This window comes from Rosa rugosa, chromosome 2 (assembly GCF_958449725.1).
Source record: "Rosa rugosa chromosome 2, drRosRugo1.1, whole genome shotgun sequence".
In the NCBI taxonomy this organism is placed as follows: Eukaryota; Viridiplantae; Streptophyta; class Magnoliopsida; order Rosales; family Rosaceae; genus Rosa; species Rosa rugosa.
The window spans coordinates 5,859,183-5,873,806 of NC_084821.1; the positions used below are offsets into that span (position 1 = coordinate 5,859,183).

At 40.7% G+C, this 14,624-nt stretch overlaps 3 protein-coding genes across 4 annotated transcripts; 2 read left to right on the top strand and 1 right to left on the bottom strand.

The window, feature by feature from the left end:
* Positions 1-296: 296 nt before the first annotated feature.
* Positions 297-878, bottom strand: LOC133730221 (uncharacterized). The gene has a single exon (XM_062157851.1). The coding sequence runs from the start codon at positions 876-878 to the stop codon at positions 297-299; it is 582 nt and encodes a 193-aa protein (XP_062013835.1).
* Positions 879-1,678: 800 nt separating this feature from the next.
* Positions 1,679-3,203, top strand: LOC133730222 (albumin-2-like). Its single transcript, XM_062157852.1, has 2 exons — positions 1,679-1,829; positions 1,895-3,203. The coding sequence occupies exons 1-2, from the start codon at positions 1,679-1,681 to the stop codon at positions 2,968-2,970; spliced, it is 1,227 nt and encodes a 408-aa protein (XP_062013836.1). The 3' UTR covers positions 2,971-3,203.
* A 1,516-nt stretch (positions 3,204-4,719) lies between these two features.
* Positions 4,720-7,977, top strand: LOC133732622 (uncharacterized). 2 transcript variants are annotated; one of them, XM_062160207.1, is made up of 4 exons: positions 4,720-5,539; positions 5,856-5,925; positions 6,150-6,731; positions 6,815-7,977. In XM_062160207.1, exons 3-4 carry the CDS (start codon positions 6,160-6,162, stop codon positions 7,797-7,799), a joined length of 1,557 nt encoding a protein of 518 aa, XP_062016191.1. In that variant the 5' UTR covers positions 4,720-5,539; positions 5,856-5,925; positions 6,150-6,159; the 3' UTR covers positions 7,800-7,977. The 2 variants fall into 2 exon arrangements, with proteins under 2 accessions (XP_062016191.1, XP_062016190.1); XM_062160206.1 differs by lacking the exon at positions 5,856-5,925 and having other exon boundaries at positions 4,723-5,539.
* The last annotated feature ends 6,647 nt before the right edge of the window (positions 7,978-14,624 follow it).

The following is a 14,624-nucleotide window of genomic DNA, read 5'->3' on the forward strand; positions in this document are numbered from 1 at the left end:
TGGTTTGTCATATTACACTTTTCACAATATTTATTTTCTCCTCCCATGAACTGTGTATCACGAGGAAAAGATGGAGCACTCTTCTCTCGTGGTTCATACTTCTCTGGCCTCTTGACTGCGAAGGCCGAGGCTTCTGTCATTGATCCACTCTTGCTTGCAATTGCTTCTGCTTGTTTCTCTTGACGAAGCACCATGGCATATGCATTGTTCAGTGGTGGTAGAGGATCAAGGCTGATGATGTTGCTTCTAGTCTGTGCGAATCCTTCATTCAGTCCCATCAAAAATTTCATTGTCTTCTAAGTTTCCATGAAGGACTTGACCTCTAGAGCAGCATCACAACTGCAAGAAGGAAAAGAGCAGAGAGAGTCCTTCTCATCCCATAATGCCTTCAGTTTGGTGAAGAATGAAGTAACAGATGTACCTCCTTGTTCACAACCATGAATAGCACTCTCAATTTGAAATAGTGCAACTGTGTTCACCTGGGAGAACCTCTCATTCAATTCCAGCCACATGCTTCGTGCATCTTTATAGTGTATCACACTGTTGGATATGTCTTTCGACATGGCTCCTAGCAGCCACGTTTTCACCAGAGTATTGCATCTCTCCCACTGAAGTTGCTCGGAAGGATTATGAGTTGGTTTCGCCAGAGTTCCATCGACGAAACCCTTCTTATTCTTGATGGTTAGTGCCATAAGCATCGATTGTTCCCATGTAGTATAGTTATCTTCCACCAAGGCCTGCGCAACGAGCATGGCGCCTGGCTGGTCTGAATGGTGGAGAAATAGCGGGTGATTGGAATTCTCCCATGGAGCAGCATTCTTGGAAGTCTGTTGTTCGAGAGGTTTTTCAACGACAGCCTTCTCTTCGTCTCCAACCATGAGGTAAAGGTTGTAAGTGTGTTTGTTGAATTGGTAGGGTTTCTAGGTTCTCAGAAGCGTTGCCGCTCTGATACCATAAAGAAATTGTAGATGAATATATTCTATATTGATTATTAATCAAAGAAGATTACAGACTTTATATACAACTCCATGCAGATCTTCCTACGTAAAAGTAGGAATAACTATAGTATGAAATCAAAACCTAACTATGCATATCTTTACAGCTAACCAATCATATCCTAGTATATCATCGTTGATCTCATTCCTTAATATACTCAACTCTTGCATGGATCCCTGTTTGCTGCATCAAATTAACACACTCTTTGTCAAAGTCAGGAGAAATGACATTGAAATTTATTTGCAGGTGAGAAGAAAATGTCGATCCCGCCGAATTCACTATGGAGAGGCTGTGCAGCACGCTTCCCTCAACCTGTCGCTGACAACGACGTGCGTGCAGCTCAATTTTTGGTTCAAACTGTTTATTACTTTAATTGCCGTATTGCAAATCCCCCACTGGCTGATCGACATCGAGTATAGAAGCGGCAGTGGAGAAGAAGACATACTCCGCCATGTGTTCCGCTGGGATCTCACCCCCTATCAGGAGGTGTTTCAGAATGGATTCCGAGCGAGGCCTCAAGCAGGCACCGACGACAACGTCTACTACAATCTGGATGACTACGTCCATCACGGCGGTAGGCCTCTTGATTCCCGCCGACCCGCCACTCATGCCTTCGTTAGCACCACCCTTAACAGCGGTTGGCATCCCACCGTCACTGAGACTGTGGAGGAAGTATATCGCTATGAGATATATGCTCCCGGTGGTATTTGGGTTGCTGAGACTCTTGGTGACCGTTACCAGTACCCGGCCCAAGATGAGGTCTGCTTTGTTGCTGGCATTGCCCCTCAATACATTCGTTCTGCCCAACGTTTCAGGCTTGTTCTTGATGGAAGGTAAGTAATATTTCTCAATATATAACACATCCGGCCAGATTATATGTAGATTGCAAATTGACCAGAGTCAACACTTAACTATTGCAGGTACACAAGACGGGAGAGATTTGGTAATCTAATCAGAGTGAATGGGAGCTTCAATCCACAATCGCATCCATCACGGTGTCTCAACATTCGGAGGCCAGTATTTGATTATCAGAATACAAATGGTACGAGGGCTTCTCTAGCCATTAATATTTGGCCACTCGAGCGACAGAAACGATTAGCCGACGGCTCTAACACCACAGATTGGAAAGCCCCAGCCGAAGTAGGGCCACAACCCCTTATCGTCCATCACTCAGATTGGTATTCCGGCGATGTGGCTGACTTTGGGAGTTACATAAATGCTGCATTCCGTTCGTCTCGCAAAAATGAAGCCTATCTATTTATGACGAACGAGTATGTGCTGATCGACTATGCTCCTGCCACTACAAACGACAAGGTACTGAAAGGACCACTTCTTATCTGCGATGGGTTTCCATCCCTCACGGGCACAGCCTTTGCAGAACATGGTATAGATTGTGCTTTTGCGTCTCATAATGGGAATGAAGCCTTCATCTTCTCTGGGAATCTCTGCGCACTGATTGACTACGCACCAGTCACCAAAAATGACAAGATAATCAAAGGCCCGATGACCATCCGTGCCATGTTCCCCTTCTTCAAAGGGACGGTGTTTGAAAGCGGCATAGACGCCGCGTTTGAGTCAACGAGAAAATATGAAGCTTACCTCTTCAGAGACAAGAAGTATGATCATATAAACTACGGTTCTGGTAGTGCCCGTCTGATCCACCTCCAGCTCATCACTGACGGCTTTCATGGTTTGAGAAACACCATCTTTGCAAGCGGAATCGAGGCAGCGTTTGCTTCGCACAGGACTAAAGAGGCATACCTATTCAAAGGAGATTCCTACGCACTCATCAACTTTGCTCCTGGAACCACTAATGACTACATCATCGGTGGCGTCAAGAAGATCCTTCCCAATTGGCCCTCTCTGGAGTCTCTGCGACCCATCTTGCCTCGCAAAAACCGTGGACTTGACGTTCACGATCACTCTAGCCGTGTTGATGATGGTGACCGTGACCAAGATCATGATGAACTCTAAGACTTCAGCCCCATATTCACGTGCCAAACCGAGTGTGCCTGCATGAATAAGGGTTTGGCTGATCTGTTTCCCTACTATGTTTGGAATAAATTTTTTTTTTTTTTTGGCAGAGACTATGTTTGGAATAATTAAGGGCCTCTGTGTTTGTTTTTAGTTTCTGGGTTTCGTGTGTTGTGCCTTTGGGCTTGCTGTATTGTAAATATTAATAAAGTCATGAGACTATTTACCGCTGATTTTTCCCTTCTTCCTTGGTTGGTGTGCTGGGGATTGCTAACATCATCTCGCTTATAGGTACAACCGTACAACTCTATCCCTCATATAGTAATGGGTTCATGATGCCCGTGGTTGTTGGCCCAATTAAAATTGTTCTTCTTTCCGTTACCTTTAGTAGTTGTCCCAACAGCCCAATTAATATTTTGGATATATTGGAATTTTTCTCTTGGAATTTATTTCATGTCTGAACCTATTTGTTTCTGGGGTTTTCTGATTTTTGGACAGTTTACATCTGTCTGGAGCAATCTGATTATTCTTTTTAATGTCTGATTTTAATTTGGTTATAAATAAGATATATACAATTAAGAAGGAAAAAAACAATTTGGGTAAATTCCAAATTATTATTAATGGGGAAATCTAGAATTATTTAGATGAATAAAACCTTGAATATGCCCATTCAGATGCTAGTCAATTTTCAGATCAACCACAAATATGATATTATCCAAAACCCCACATCCACATCATATGAGAAGATAAATAAAAGGAAGTTTATTGGTATGACATAGATTTTTTTTGGTCTGACATAGATGAACTAGAAAGAAAACAACGAAAAGGCAAAAAGCTTATCCAATCCATTTTCACAAGCCAACAAAAGCCGTCTCTTTCTCTTTTGGACGGTGCCACTTGTACAATGCAAAAAGCTCCCATCACTCGTTACTTCAAACCGTGGCACTTTGTATACGGGGGGCAAAATGGTCTATAAAGTACAACAGGTATATATGCACAATAAAATTCAACTACAGAGAGAGCTATTCTATCGAATTCTCCTCCCATCTCTCTCTTTCTGAACTTGCCGGTATAAAATGGAAAAGGAGATTTCTTTAGGGCGATTGTGACATATATGCCAAAATGTCGTTTTAGAGTTTAGTTCAATGTTTTGAGCTTCAGTTTGGTTACTTTTTTTATTTGATTTGCACTCGATTGTTTTTCGATTCTCAATTTAGTGAGTCTCTCTATTGTGTCATTAGTTACTTCGAGCCATTGTACTTTGAATGTGTGGGGTAAAACATGGTTGGATGTATAACAGATATCTGCACAACAAAAGTCGCATGATAACAAGATATTTTTATAGAATTTTACTCTCATCTCTGTTTCTGAGTTCACTGATAATCTGATATATAATCAAAATTAGAGTCATCGTGACACATAGCTCAAAACGATACTTTCTGAATAAATTCATTTCAAATTAACTCGGTCCAATTTGGACAAATCAAAACCCGTCAAATTTTAGTGTAAATTGGTTCGTTTTTTTGCTCAATATATTTCGATTTTCGATTTTACAAACCGGGACCCAAGTGTCATTACACTTTGGACACGAGGGGCAAAATGGGCTACAATGTACAATAGGTATATGCACAAGTAAAAGCCAAGTAACTAAAAGATATTCCACGGTAGAATTTTCCCTCCTTTCTCAGCAAAAGTCAGTCTGATATAAAATTTGTCTCCAACAGCTTTCGAATTTTCAAACCTCTCTCTCTCTCTCTCTAAAACACTGTAGACTATCTAACCGCTTCTATTGTCCAAGCAAAGACCCATTTCTAATTCCGATCCCTCAAAGATTGCTCCTTTTCTCTTCTTTCTCTTTTGAATTTTTGCACCAAAACGCAATCTGTGCTGAGAAAGCTCGAGTCTTTCTTGGCGATTCAGGGCTTTGATCGGTGGGTTTTGGTTTTCGGGTCAAGAATTTCAAAGGGTCTGTGTCACTTTTGTTAAGATGAAGAATGAAGCTCCATCTATTAGTCAAGATAAAGGTCAACCAGATCAACGTACAGATTTACAATATGATGAAGAGACTACACGTGCCATACACTCAAGACATGACTCAAATGATAAAAGTCAACCAAGCATATCAGCTGCATCAACAACCAGTGAAAACGTGTCATTAATCCAACCGCTTTGTTAAGATTAGTTGGTGGAAATTAGGCAACTTGTTTTGCATGAATAGTATATAGCCTCAATTAGCAGCTGTAATTAGTTTAGCTAGGCATTTTGTAACAAATTCTCAGAGAAATATCCAAGTTTGTTTAGCTCTCTCTCTCTTTCTTCGTCACTTTCCTCACCTCCACTGGTTCTAGGGTTCTTGATTCACATCACCATAGCCATTTTCTTCATGCTTTCTATCTCACCATGATTCTTAACAACTTTGTGAGAACAACTTTGTGAGAACAAGTTGATCGGTGAAGATGGTCACTCTTCTTTATGGGTCTGGTCTGACTGGAGCTCCGGTTTCGAGCTTTTGGTGATTTCTAGGGTTTGCGGTGTGTGTAAATTTTGTGACTTTGATTAGGGTTTCTCGGTAAGAAATTGTTACCCTTCTTTTCTTGGTTCTGTTTCACTTTTCAAGTTTTTACCTTTTTAAGCTTTAAGTCTGATTTACTGTTGTTGTGGGTAGTAAGAAATCTGAGTTTTTGACAATTTAGGTACTTTCTTATTTTAGTGTTTTTGGAATTGAATTCTATGAGTTCTGGAGTTTTCATTATTAAAGCGGCGAGTTGGGTAGTATTTCTGCGCCCATTTTCTTGAAGGATTTGCTGTCATAGAAAAGGTGTGTGTCTCATGATTAAAGGGTTCGGCTGAATATTTATAGTGTTCCTTGTGAATCTTTGAACCAGGTGTTGGTGAAACGTAGACAAGCCGTGTTAGATTGTACCTTGAAAATTGAATTGGCTCTGTTTTTTTCGGGTATATAGCGTTATGCTTTTCTGTTGTTTCTTTAGCTATAAAACTTTCAAACGCAGTTCTGGGCAATGCTATTGGCAACTTGGTGTTGTTGGATTGTTTTGTTTGAGCTAACTCGGCTATTTCCTATGACATTATACTTTATGGTGGTGTTGGGTGCCCACCATAAAGTATAATGTCATAGGAAATATGAGTTATGATGAAATTGACTGTTTGTTTCGTTTCAGCTATAAGAAAATGTCGATCTTGCCGAATTCACCATGGAGAGGATGTGCAGCAAACTACCCTCAACCTGTCAATGAAGTTGTCGAGCTTGCAGCTCAGTTTTTGGTAGAAACTGTTTATTACTTTAATTGCCGTATTGCAAATCTCCCACTGGCTGACATCGAGTATAGAAGCAGCAGTGGAGAAGAAGACATACTCCGCCATGTGTTCCGCTGGGATCTTACCCCCTATCAGGAGGTGTTTCAGAATGGCTTCGAAGCGAGGCGTCAAGAAAACACTACCGACCAAGTCTACTACAATCTGGATGACTACGTCCATCATGGCGGTAGGCCTCTTGATTCCCGCCGACCCGCCACCCACGCCTTCGTTAGCACCACCCTTAACAGCGGTTGGCATCCCACCGTCACCGAGACTGTGGAGGAAGTATATCGCTATGAGATATATGCTCCCGGTGGCATTTTGGTTGCTGAGACTCTTGGTGACCGTTACCAGTACCCGGCCCAAGATGAGGTCTCCTTTGTTGCCGGCATTGCCCCTCAATACATTCGCTCTGTCCAACGTTTCAGGCTTGTTCGTAATGGAAGGTAAGTAAAGTTTTTCAATAACACATGCGGCTAGATTATATGTGGATTGCAAATTGATCACAGTCAACATTTAACTACTGCAGATACACAAGACGGGAGAGACTTGATGAGGAAATGATACTGAATGGGAACTACAATCCACAATCACATCCATACCGGGCGCTCGACATTCGGAGGCCAGTATTGGACTACGTGGCTGAAGATGGTAAGAGGCAGCATCTGAACTTTCGCATTTGGGAAGGCCCTGCAATCGACAACTCAGACGCCACTGATTGGTATGCCGGCGGTGTGGCTAACTATGAAAGCTACATAGATGCTGCATTCCGTTCGTCTCGCGAAAATGAAGCCTATCTATTCATGAAGAACGAGTATGTGCTAATCGACTATGCTCCTGCCACTACAAACGACAAGGTACTGAAAGGACCACTTCTTATCTGCGATGGGTTTCCATCCCTCACGGGCACAGCCTTTGCTGAACATGGTATAGATTGTGCCTTTGCGTCTCATAATGGGAATGAAGCCTTCATCTTCTCTGGGAATCTCTGCGCACTGATTGACTACGCACCAGACACCAAAAATGACAAGATAATCAAAGGCCCGATGACCATCCGTGCCATGTTCCCCTTCTTCAAAGGGACGGTGTTTGAAAGCGGCATAGACGCCGCGTTTGAGTCAACGAGAAAATATGAAGCTTACCTCTTCAAAGACAACCAGTACGCTCGTATAAACTACGGTTCTGATTCCACTACTCTCGGCAACATTATCACCTCCAATGTCACCGCTGTCAACTTTCCTAGTTTGAAAAACACCATCTTTGAAAGTGGAATTGATGCAGCGTTTGCTTCGCACAAGACTGATCAGGCTTACCTATTCAAAGGAGATACCTACACACGCATCAACTTTGCTCCTGGCACCACTGGGGACTACATCATCGGTGGCGTCAAGACGATCCTTCCCAATTGGCCCTCTCTGCAACCCTACTTGCCTTGCAAAAACCGTGGACTTGACGTTCACAATCACACTAGCCCTAGTGTTGATGATGATGACCGTGACCAAGATCAACTCTAAGATTTCAGCCCCATATTTACGTGCCAAACTGAGTGTGCCTGCATGAATAAGGGTTTGGCTGATCTGTTTCCCTTCTATGTTTGGAATAATTAAGGGCCTCTGCATGGTCTTTTGTTTCTGGTTTCGGTCTGTTGTGTATTGTAAATATTAATAAAGTCATGAGACTATTTACTGCTGATTCTCCTTGCTTGGTGCATGTGCTGGGGATTGGTAACATCATCTTGCTTATCGGTACAACTCTATCCTTCATATTGTCATAAAATAAAAAAATAATAATAAATAATAATTAAAAAAAACTCTATCCTTCGTATAGTAATGGGTTCATGATGCCCGTGGTTGTTCGCCCAATTAAAATTGTTTTTCTTTCGGTGACCTTTAGGAGTTGCCCCAGCTAAAAAACACTTATTACTCAAATTTTATAAACAAAACTTATTCTCTAAACCCTAATGCGACTCTGAAGCGGCTACCAAACCCTATTCTTCTCCTCACGGCGGTACACCTTACGGCCCCTGCTTACTGCACAATGACGTCCATCGACTACGTTACAGTAAGCTTCGCGGCATCTCTCGCCCTCGCAGGCTCTGATGTCGTTGACATCTCGCACTTGAACGGCTCCGACAGGCGTTCAAACTGTCAGGCTTTTCTCCTGGCCAAACCACTGACAAAGAAACAGTTTGGCACTCAAAATCTGCAGCGCTGTTTCGGACGCATCTGGGTCATCGATGGAGCCTTCAAGGTTCAAGACAGTACCCAAGGTCGCTTTGTTTTTTCCTTTGATCTGAAACGAGATCGAAATAAGGTTTTAAGGGGAGGGCCGTGGTATTTTAACAAAGCTCCGGTTCTGCTACAGCAATATGATGGCCTGGAAGATCCTCTCGTCATCCCCATGAATCTGCTCTCTTTTTTGGTCAAAATCACAGGTATCCCACCAGCCCTAGAAGAGAAAAAGATTATCATGAATGTTGCTTCTGTTGCGGGTAAGTAGCTGGATTTTGATCAAAGACTGTATGACAATAAGGGTCAAATTAGGGTTCATGTAGCTCATGCTATATCCCACCCATTCTTCTTGAAACGGATTCTCAAGATCATTCCTGGAGTGGTGAAAGAGATTACTTTTTTCTTTGAAAATTTACATGGAAAATGCAGAGATTGCCATCTTCTGTTTCATGAACAGGGAGTTTTCCCTACTGTTGATGCATAGACTGTGCATGAAACCGCTGCACGATCGGAAACATCAGGGAAGTCGCTCACATCCCATTTTCCAGGTTTGTCTGATCTTCGTTTCCAAAATGGAGCGTTCCGGTTTCAGGGACTGCAAGCACCGCTACTGCCACCAGTAGTGCGCAACCTATTTGGCACTCCTGCTATGAACAAGCACCGCAAGCCTATTGTTGTGCATAGTGAAAACCTAAGGCCTGCTGATGAAGGACATGCCCTAGCCTTAGTTCCTGTGGAAGTGGAGTCATCAACTGCGAAAAGAGGCCTGCATCACCATATACGTCCCCAAAGAAACTGAAATTTCTGTTTAATGCTGGTGGGACTGCTGCTAGCTCAACTATGATGCCCAAGAAACTGAAAGTTCCAGAATTCCACACCAAATTCTTTGCTAAATCCCTGGGTCTCATTGAAGCTCCGGGAGGTGTCCTAGTTCCTAAGGAATAGTCATTCCCTAAGGAATCTATGCCACTAGTCAAAGTGGAACAAAAGAAGAAAAGAGGTTGGCCTCTGGGGTCAAAAAACAAGAACTCTTCAAAGAATAAGAAGATTGCAGCTGAAGAGGTGCTTAGTATGCTTTGCTCTGAAAAACCTCCTAGCCCTAGTGTTAAGGGCAAGGAGAAAATTAAGTTTTTTATTTTGAACTATGCCTATTTACTTGTCATTGTAACATAGTTTATAGGCTTTCTTTGAATAAGTGAGCATGGGTACAGTCAAATGATCAGACCTAATCTATGTATCGCTGTGGTTTTACCACAAACTCTTTATCTACCCAGAGATGGTAGATGGAGGATATGTAATGGTCCTTTCTGGCCTGAGTAATATTAATATATCGACATGATATTTAAAAAAAAAAAAAAAAAAAAAAAAAGGAGTTGCCCCAACTAATATTTTGGATATGTTGGAATTTTTTTCTTGGAATTTATTTCATGTCTGAATTATTTTGCTTCTGGAGTTTTCTGATTTTTGGACAGTTACATCTGTCTTCTTTTTAATGTCTGATTTTAATTTGGTTATAAATAAAATATATACAATTTTTTTTTTAATAAAGAGCTGGTGCGGCTGCCCTCAAGCCTTGATTAATGAAGCTGTCGAATACAAGGGGGTGACATTGAGCCTAAACCCCTGATTACAATAAGCACTATAGTATTTTCCGAAATACTATCAGAAATCTCTATTGGAGACTTGTATTCTAACAAGCACAAACTAGCAAAGAGTGCACAATTAGCTACTCCATTTGCTTTAACATAGCAGTGACATATCGGAAAGATAACTCGATATGTAACTCGATTACAACATAGCATAATTACCAGCTTTAGCACAGCTTTCCTCCTATGTTGCCGCCGAAAAGTAACTCCGACGACACTTAGTCTCACCTTGCCACTAGGCGGCAGCGCCCATTTGACGAAGCAAATAACTTGCCGCCAACTTAGAGCAGACAAGGCACGTAGAGTGCATACATAGGCACAGAGCCCGACTAGTCCTACACAACAAATGTAAGGTTTTATTGCTCGCATAAAGCGCAACCAACCTAGACAACTTAGACAAATAAAAATTAAAAAAGATAAAACAGCCTGGGCCAGACCCAAACAATGGGCCCAAACCCAAGCACAGACCCAAGAGACAAGGATATCACAGCCACAATTTTGGGCCCAGCCCAGTTCTGGGCCCAGCCCAGTTCTGATCCAACACAAGCATTGGGCCGCAGCCAACTAAATCGGGTCGCCCCAGCCCCGGAGGGATCGCGCCCGCCTGCATCGAACCCTCCCTTGCATCCGGCCACCACCTGCAAAGGTCCTCTACTGGCATCAGAGAAACCCCCGAATTGAATTGAACACCGCAACAGATCGCCGCCGGCCACCTCTCCACCAACCTAGTTGTCCTAAGATGTTGATTTGCAAGCCGCCATACCCCGATCGGAACTGGAAATACTCCCCTCAATCCCCAAACCAAAGCAGATCAATAAACTCGCATACACCATCCTTGTGCAACCAGACTGAAAAGAACACTCCCGGATCCGGCCTCCACAACCCATCCAACCCACCACTTCGTCCTGCTAGAACTGAGCATCGCCCACCCCGCCCCCACGAACAACCCTGCTACCTGATACTGACACCCTCGATCCGGAGCAAGAAAACCCCGATGGAGGGACCTTTGATTGCTGAGCAATAGATCCCATCCGACAACAGCGTCCACAGACGCACCGTCGAACGGATGTAGACAAACCTTCCGAGAGCCCTAGTTTCGCCTCCGCTCAGAGAGAGAGAGAGACGCTATTTGTTTTCATATGAAAGACTTGTAGTTATAAAATATATACAATTAAGAAGGAAAAAAACAATTTGGGTATATTCCAAACTAATATTAATGGGGAAATCTAGAATTATTTAGATGAATAAAGAGTTTTTCTATTGGAAGCTCCAAATTTACTCACTTGACCTCCTATGCTTTTTAGACCTCCTATCAATTTTTTAAATACTAAATTTACTCACTACACCTCACTAAAGTTCCTTAAATAATCTCACTCATATAATTTGCAAACAAACTATTATCTTTAAAATGAAAAACTTAGTCATTCAATAATTACTCTATAAATCTTAATTACATGTCTATTCCTTAATCAGAGAACACAAATCTCTTATCCAATAAAAAAATCATAAATTAATTTCTAATCAACAAGAAAATAACATGAACTATTCTGTGGTTTTTTTTTAACTTTTTTTTTTCTCTCTTTTAGCTGTGCAGAAAAAATGAAGATTAATCATTTTTTCTTAATGTTTATTTTTTCTCTATTTTCTGTACCTCTTGATTAATTATTTAATTTTTTTTTTTATAGTTTTTCTTTAACTGCTAGCTCTTTTTTTTTTTTTTTTAACAAATATAATAGATAGACTTAGATTTAGGTCATAATAGGATTTATTTTGTTCTCCCTCACAATATGCGTTTGTTAATGTTAGAAACCGAAGGCTCTAATTAACGTTAGAGAAAGAGAGAGAGAGAGATAGTGAGAGACATGATGTATAGTGGTACTACGTCCACTTGAAAGCTTTACTATATGTTTGGGTCTTGCAGCCCAACATGATTATAAGAGGTGTTGTAATGAGATGATGAGTAAGTGGGAATGAGTCCCTTTTTATAGGGAAGGGAGGCTATTTCCTTCACTTGTTTTCCAATGTGGGATGCAAAAATAACTATTCTATTCTAGAAAGCATGTTGTAAAGGCAACTTGGCAAGGTTGGGAATTTGGCTTCCCGTCAAGCTCTTGAGCACTTCCGACTATCACGGCGTAGCTTAGACATCGGGCGACGGAATGCATATCGCGGTTGGGTCCCATCATGGCTTGTGGACCTCCCAAAGAGGGTGTTACATATGCTTGATGACATAGTTATTTCTCCATACTAATGGAGGTATGTACAGCGTTCAACATGTATATCATATATTTTTATGTCACATGATCTTAATCATAGTTTTAATTCTTATTAAATATATATGAATGCTTTAATGAGTATGTAGTGAAATTGAAAAATGAAAATAGATAAGGAAAATAATAAAGAATGCAATCTAATATTATTGAATTGGAAAGTTTAGAGAAATAAAAATAATATTTTTTTTTTGATATAATTATTGTCCTTAATAGTTATTTTATCGTGGGTTATATATGTAATTTAATAATTCATAATCGAGTGAGATCAAATGAGCAGATTTGAAGATCTCAATAGAAACACTCACGAATAAAATCTTTTTTTTTTTTTTTTAGAGGAAAGATGATAAGCAATATATTAACTGAAGGACGAATAAAACCTTGAATATGCCCCTTCATGATGCTAGTCAATTTTCAAGTCAACCACAAATAAGATATTATCCAAAACCCCACATCCACATCCACATCCACATCATATGAGAAGAAAAAAGAAAAGGAAAAATGTAGCACTAATATAGGTGTGACATTTTAGCATATGAACTAGAAAGAAAACAACTAAAAGGCAAAAAGCTTATCCAATCCATTTTCACAAGGCACATGCCAACTAAAGCCGTCTCTTTCTCTTTTGGACGGTGCCACTTCTACAATGCAAAAAGCTCCCATCACTTGTTACTTCAAACCATGGCACTCTGTATACAAGGGGCAAAATGGTCTACAAAGTACAATAGGTATATATGCACAATAAAGTTCAACTAAAGGGTGAGTTATTCTATCGAATTCTCCTCCCATCTCTCTTTCTGAACTTTGCCAGTATAAAATGGAAAAGGTTAAGGCGATTGTGACATATATCCCAAAATGTCGTTTTAGAGTTTAGTTGAATGTTTTGAGCTTCGTTTTGGTTATTTTTTTTATTTGATTTGGTTTTGTGCTCGATTGTTTTTTCGATTCTCAATTTAGTGAGTCTCTCTATTGTGTCACTAGTTGCTTCAAGCCATTGTACTTTGAATGTGTGGGGTAAAATAGTCAACCATGTATAAAAGGTATTTGCACAACAAAAGTCACCTGATAACAAGATATTTCACAAAATTCTATTCTCATATCTTTTTTCTAAGTTTGTTGATATATAATCAAAATTAGGGCCATCGTGACACATAATTCAAAACGATACGTTCTGAATAAGTTCATTTCAAATCAGTTCGGTTCAATTTGGACAAATCAAAACCCGTCGAATTTTAGTAGGGCTGGGAATCTGAGACCGAGATACCGATACCGATACCGACCGAACCGGTACCGATACCGATCGGGTCGGTTTCATTTCTGTTTTCTGTAGTACCGAACAGAGACCGTACCGATTATATTGGGCTCGGGTCGGGATCGGATTGGGCCTTTTTAATACCGGGTTGTTACCGACCCGGCCCAATAATTTGCTCCAAATCGATGCAGGGCTGCAACTCGGGTAGGTTATTCACTCATTTGACATTTCAACCTAAAGAAGCCGCCTTCAGTCCTTCACTCTCAAACAGCCAAACCTCCTTCGATCACTTCGATGCACCACGATTCCATTCAAATCGAAGAGAAGAAGTAAGAACTAAAGAAGAAATGTGAGAAAGGTAAAGTTTTTTGATTTCTACTCAACTGCTCAGTTTTTTATATCATTACATTTTTATGTTTTTCAAGTTCTGATATTGTGCAAACCATTGTGTTTGACTGTTTGGTGTATAGATCATGGAAAATTCTACAAAATGTTAACGTATGACATGCATACAATTGCCTTAAAAGTGGTAATTTGAGTCCTCAAAATAGTAATATTAGTCCTCAAAGTGGTAACATGAGTCCTTAAAGTGGTAAATTTTCTTAATTACCACATGAGTCCTCAAAATAGTAATATTAGTCCTCAAAGTGGTAACATGAGTCCTTAAAGTGGTAAATTTTCTTAGTTTACCATATGAGTCCTCAAAATAGTAATATTAGTCCTCAAAGTGGTAACATGAGTCCTTAAAGTGGTAAAAATAGTTGATGTATGAGAAATGTTAACATACCATAGCTTTACCCATAGATCATATAAGCTCAGCATCTTCAAGTGTTAACTCATGTCCTAGGCCTCCTCCAAAAGCAAAGGGAAAGGATGCAAGTGATGAAGTTGTGGAGGTGATTGAAGATGAATCTGAAAATTCTAGTTCTGAAGACTCAGA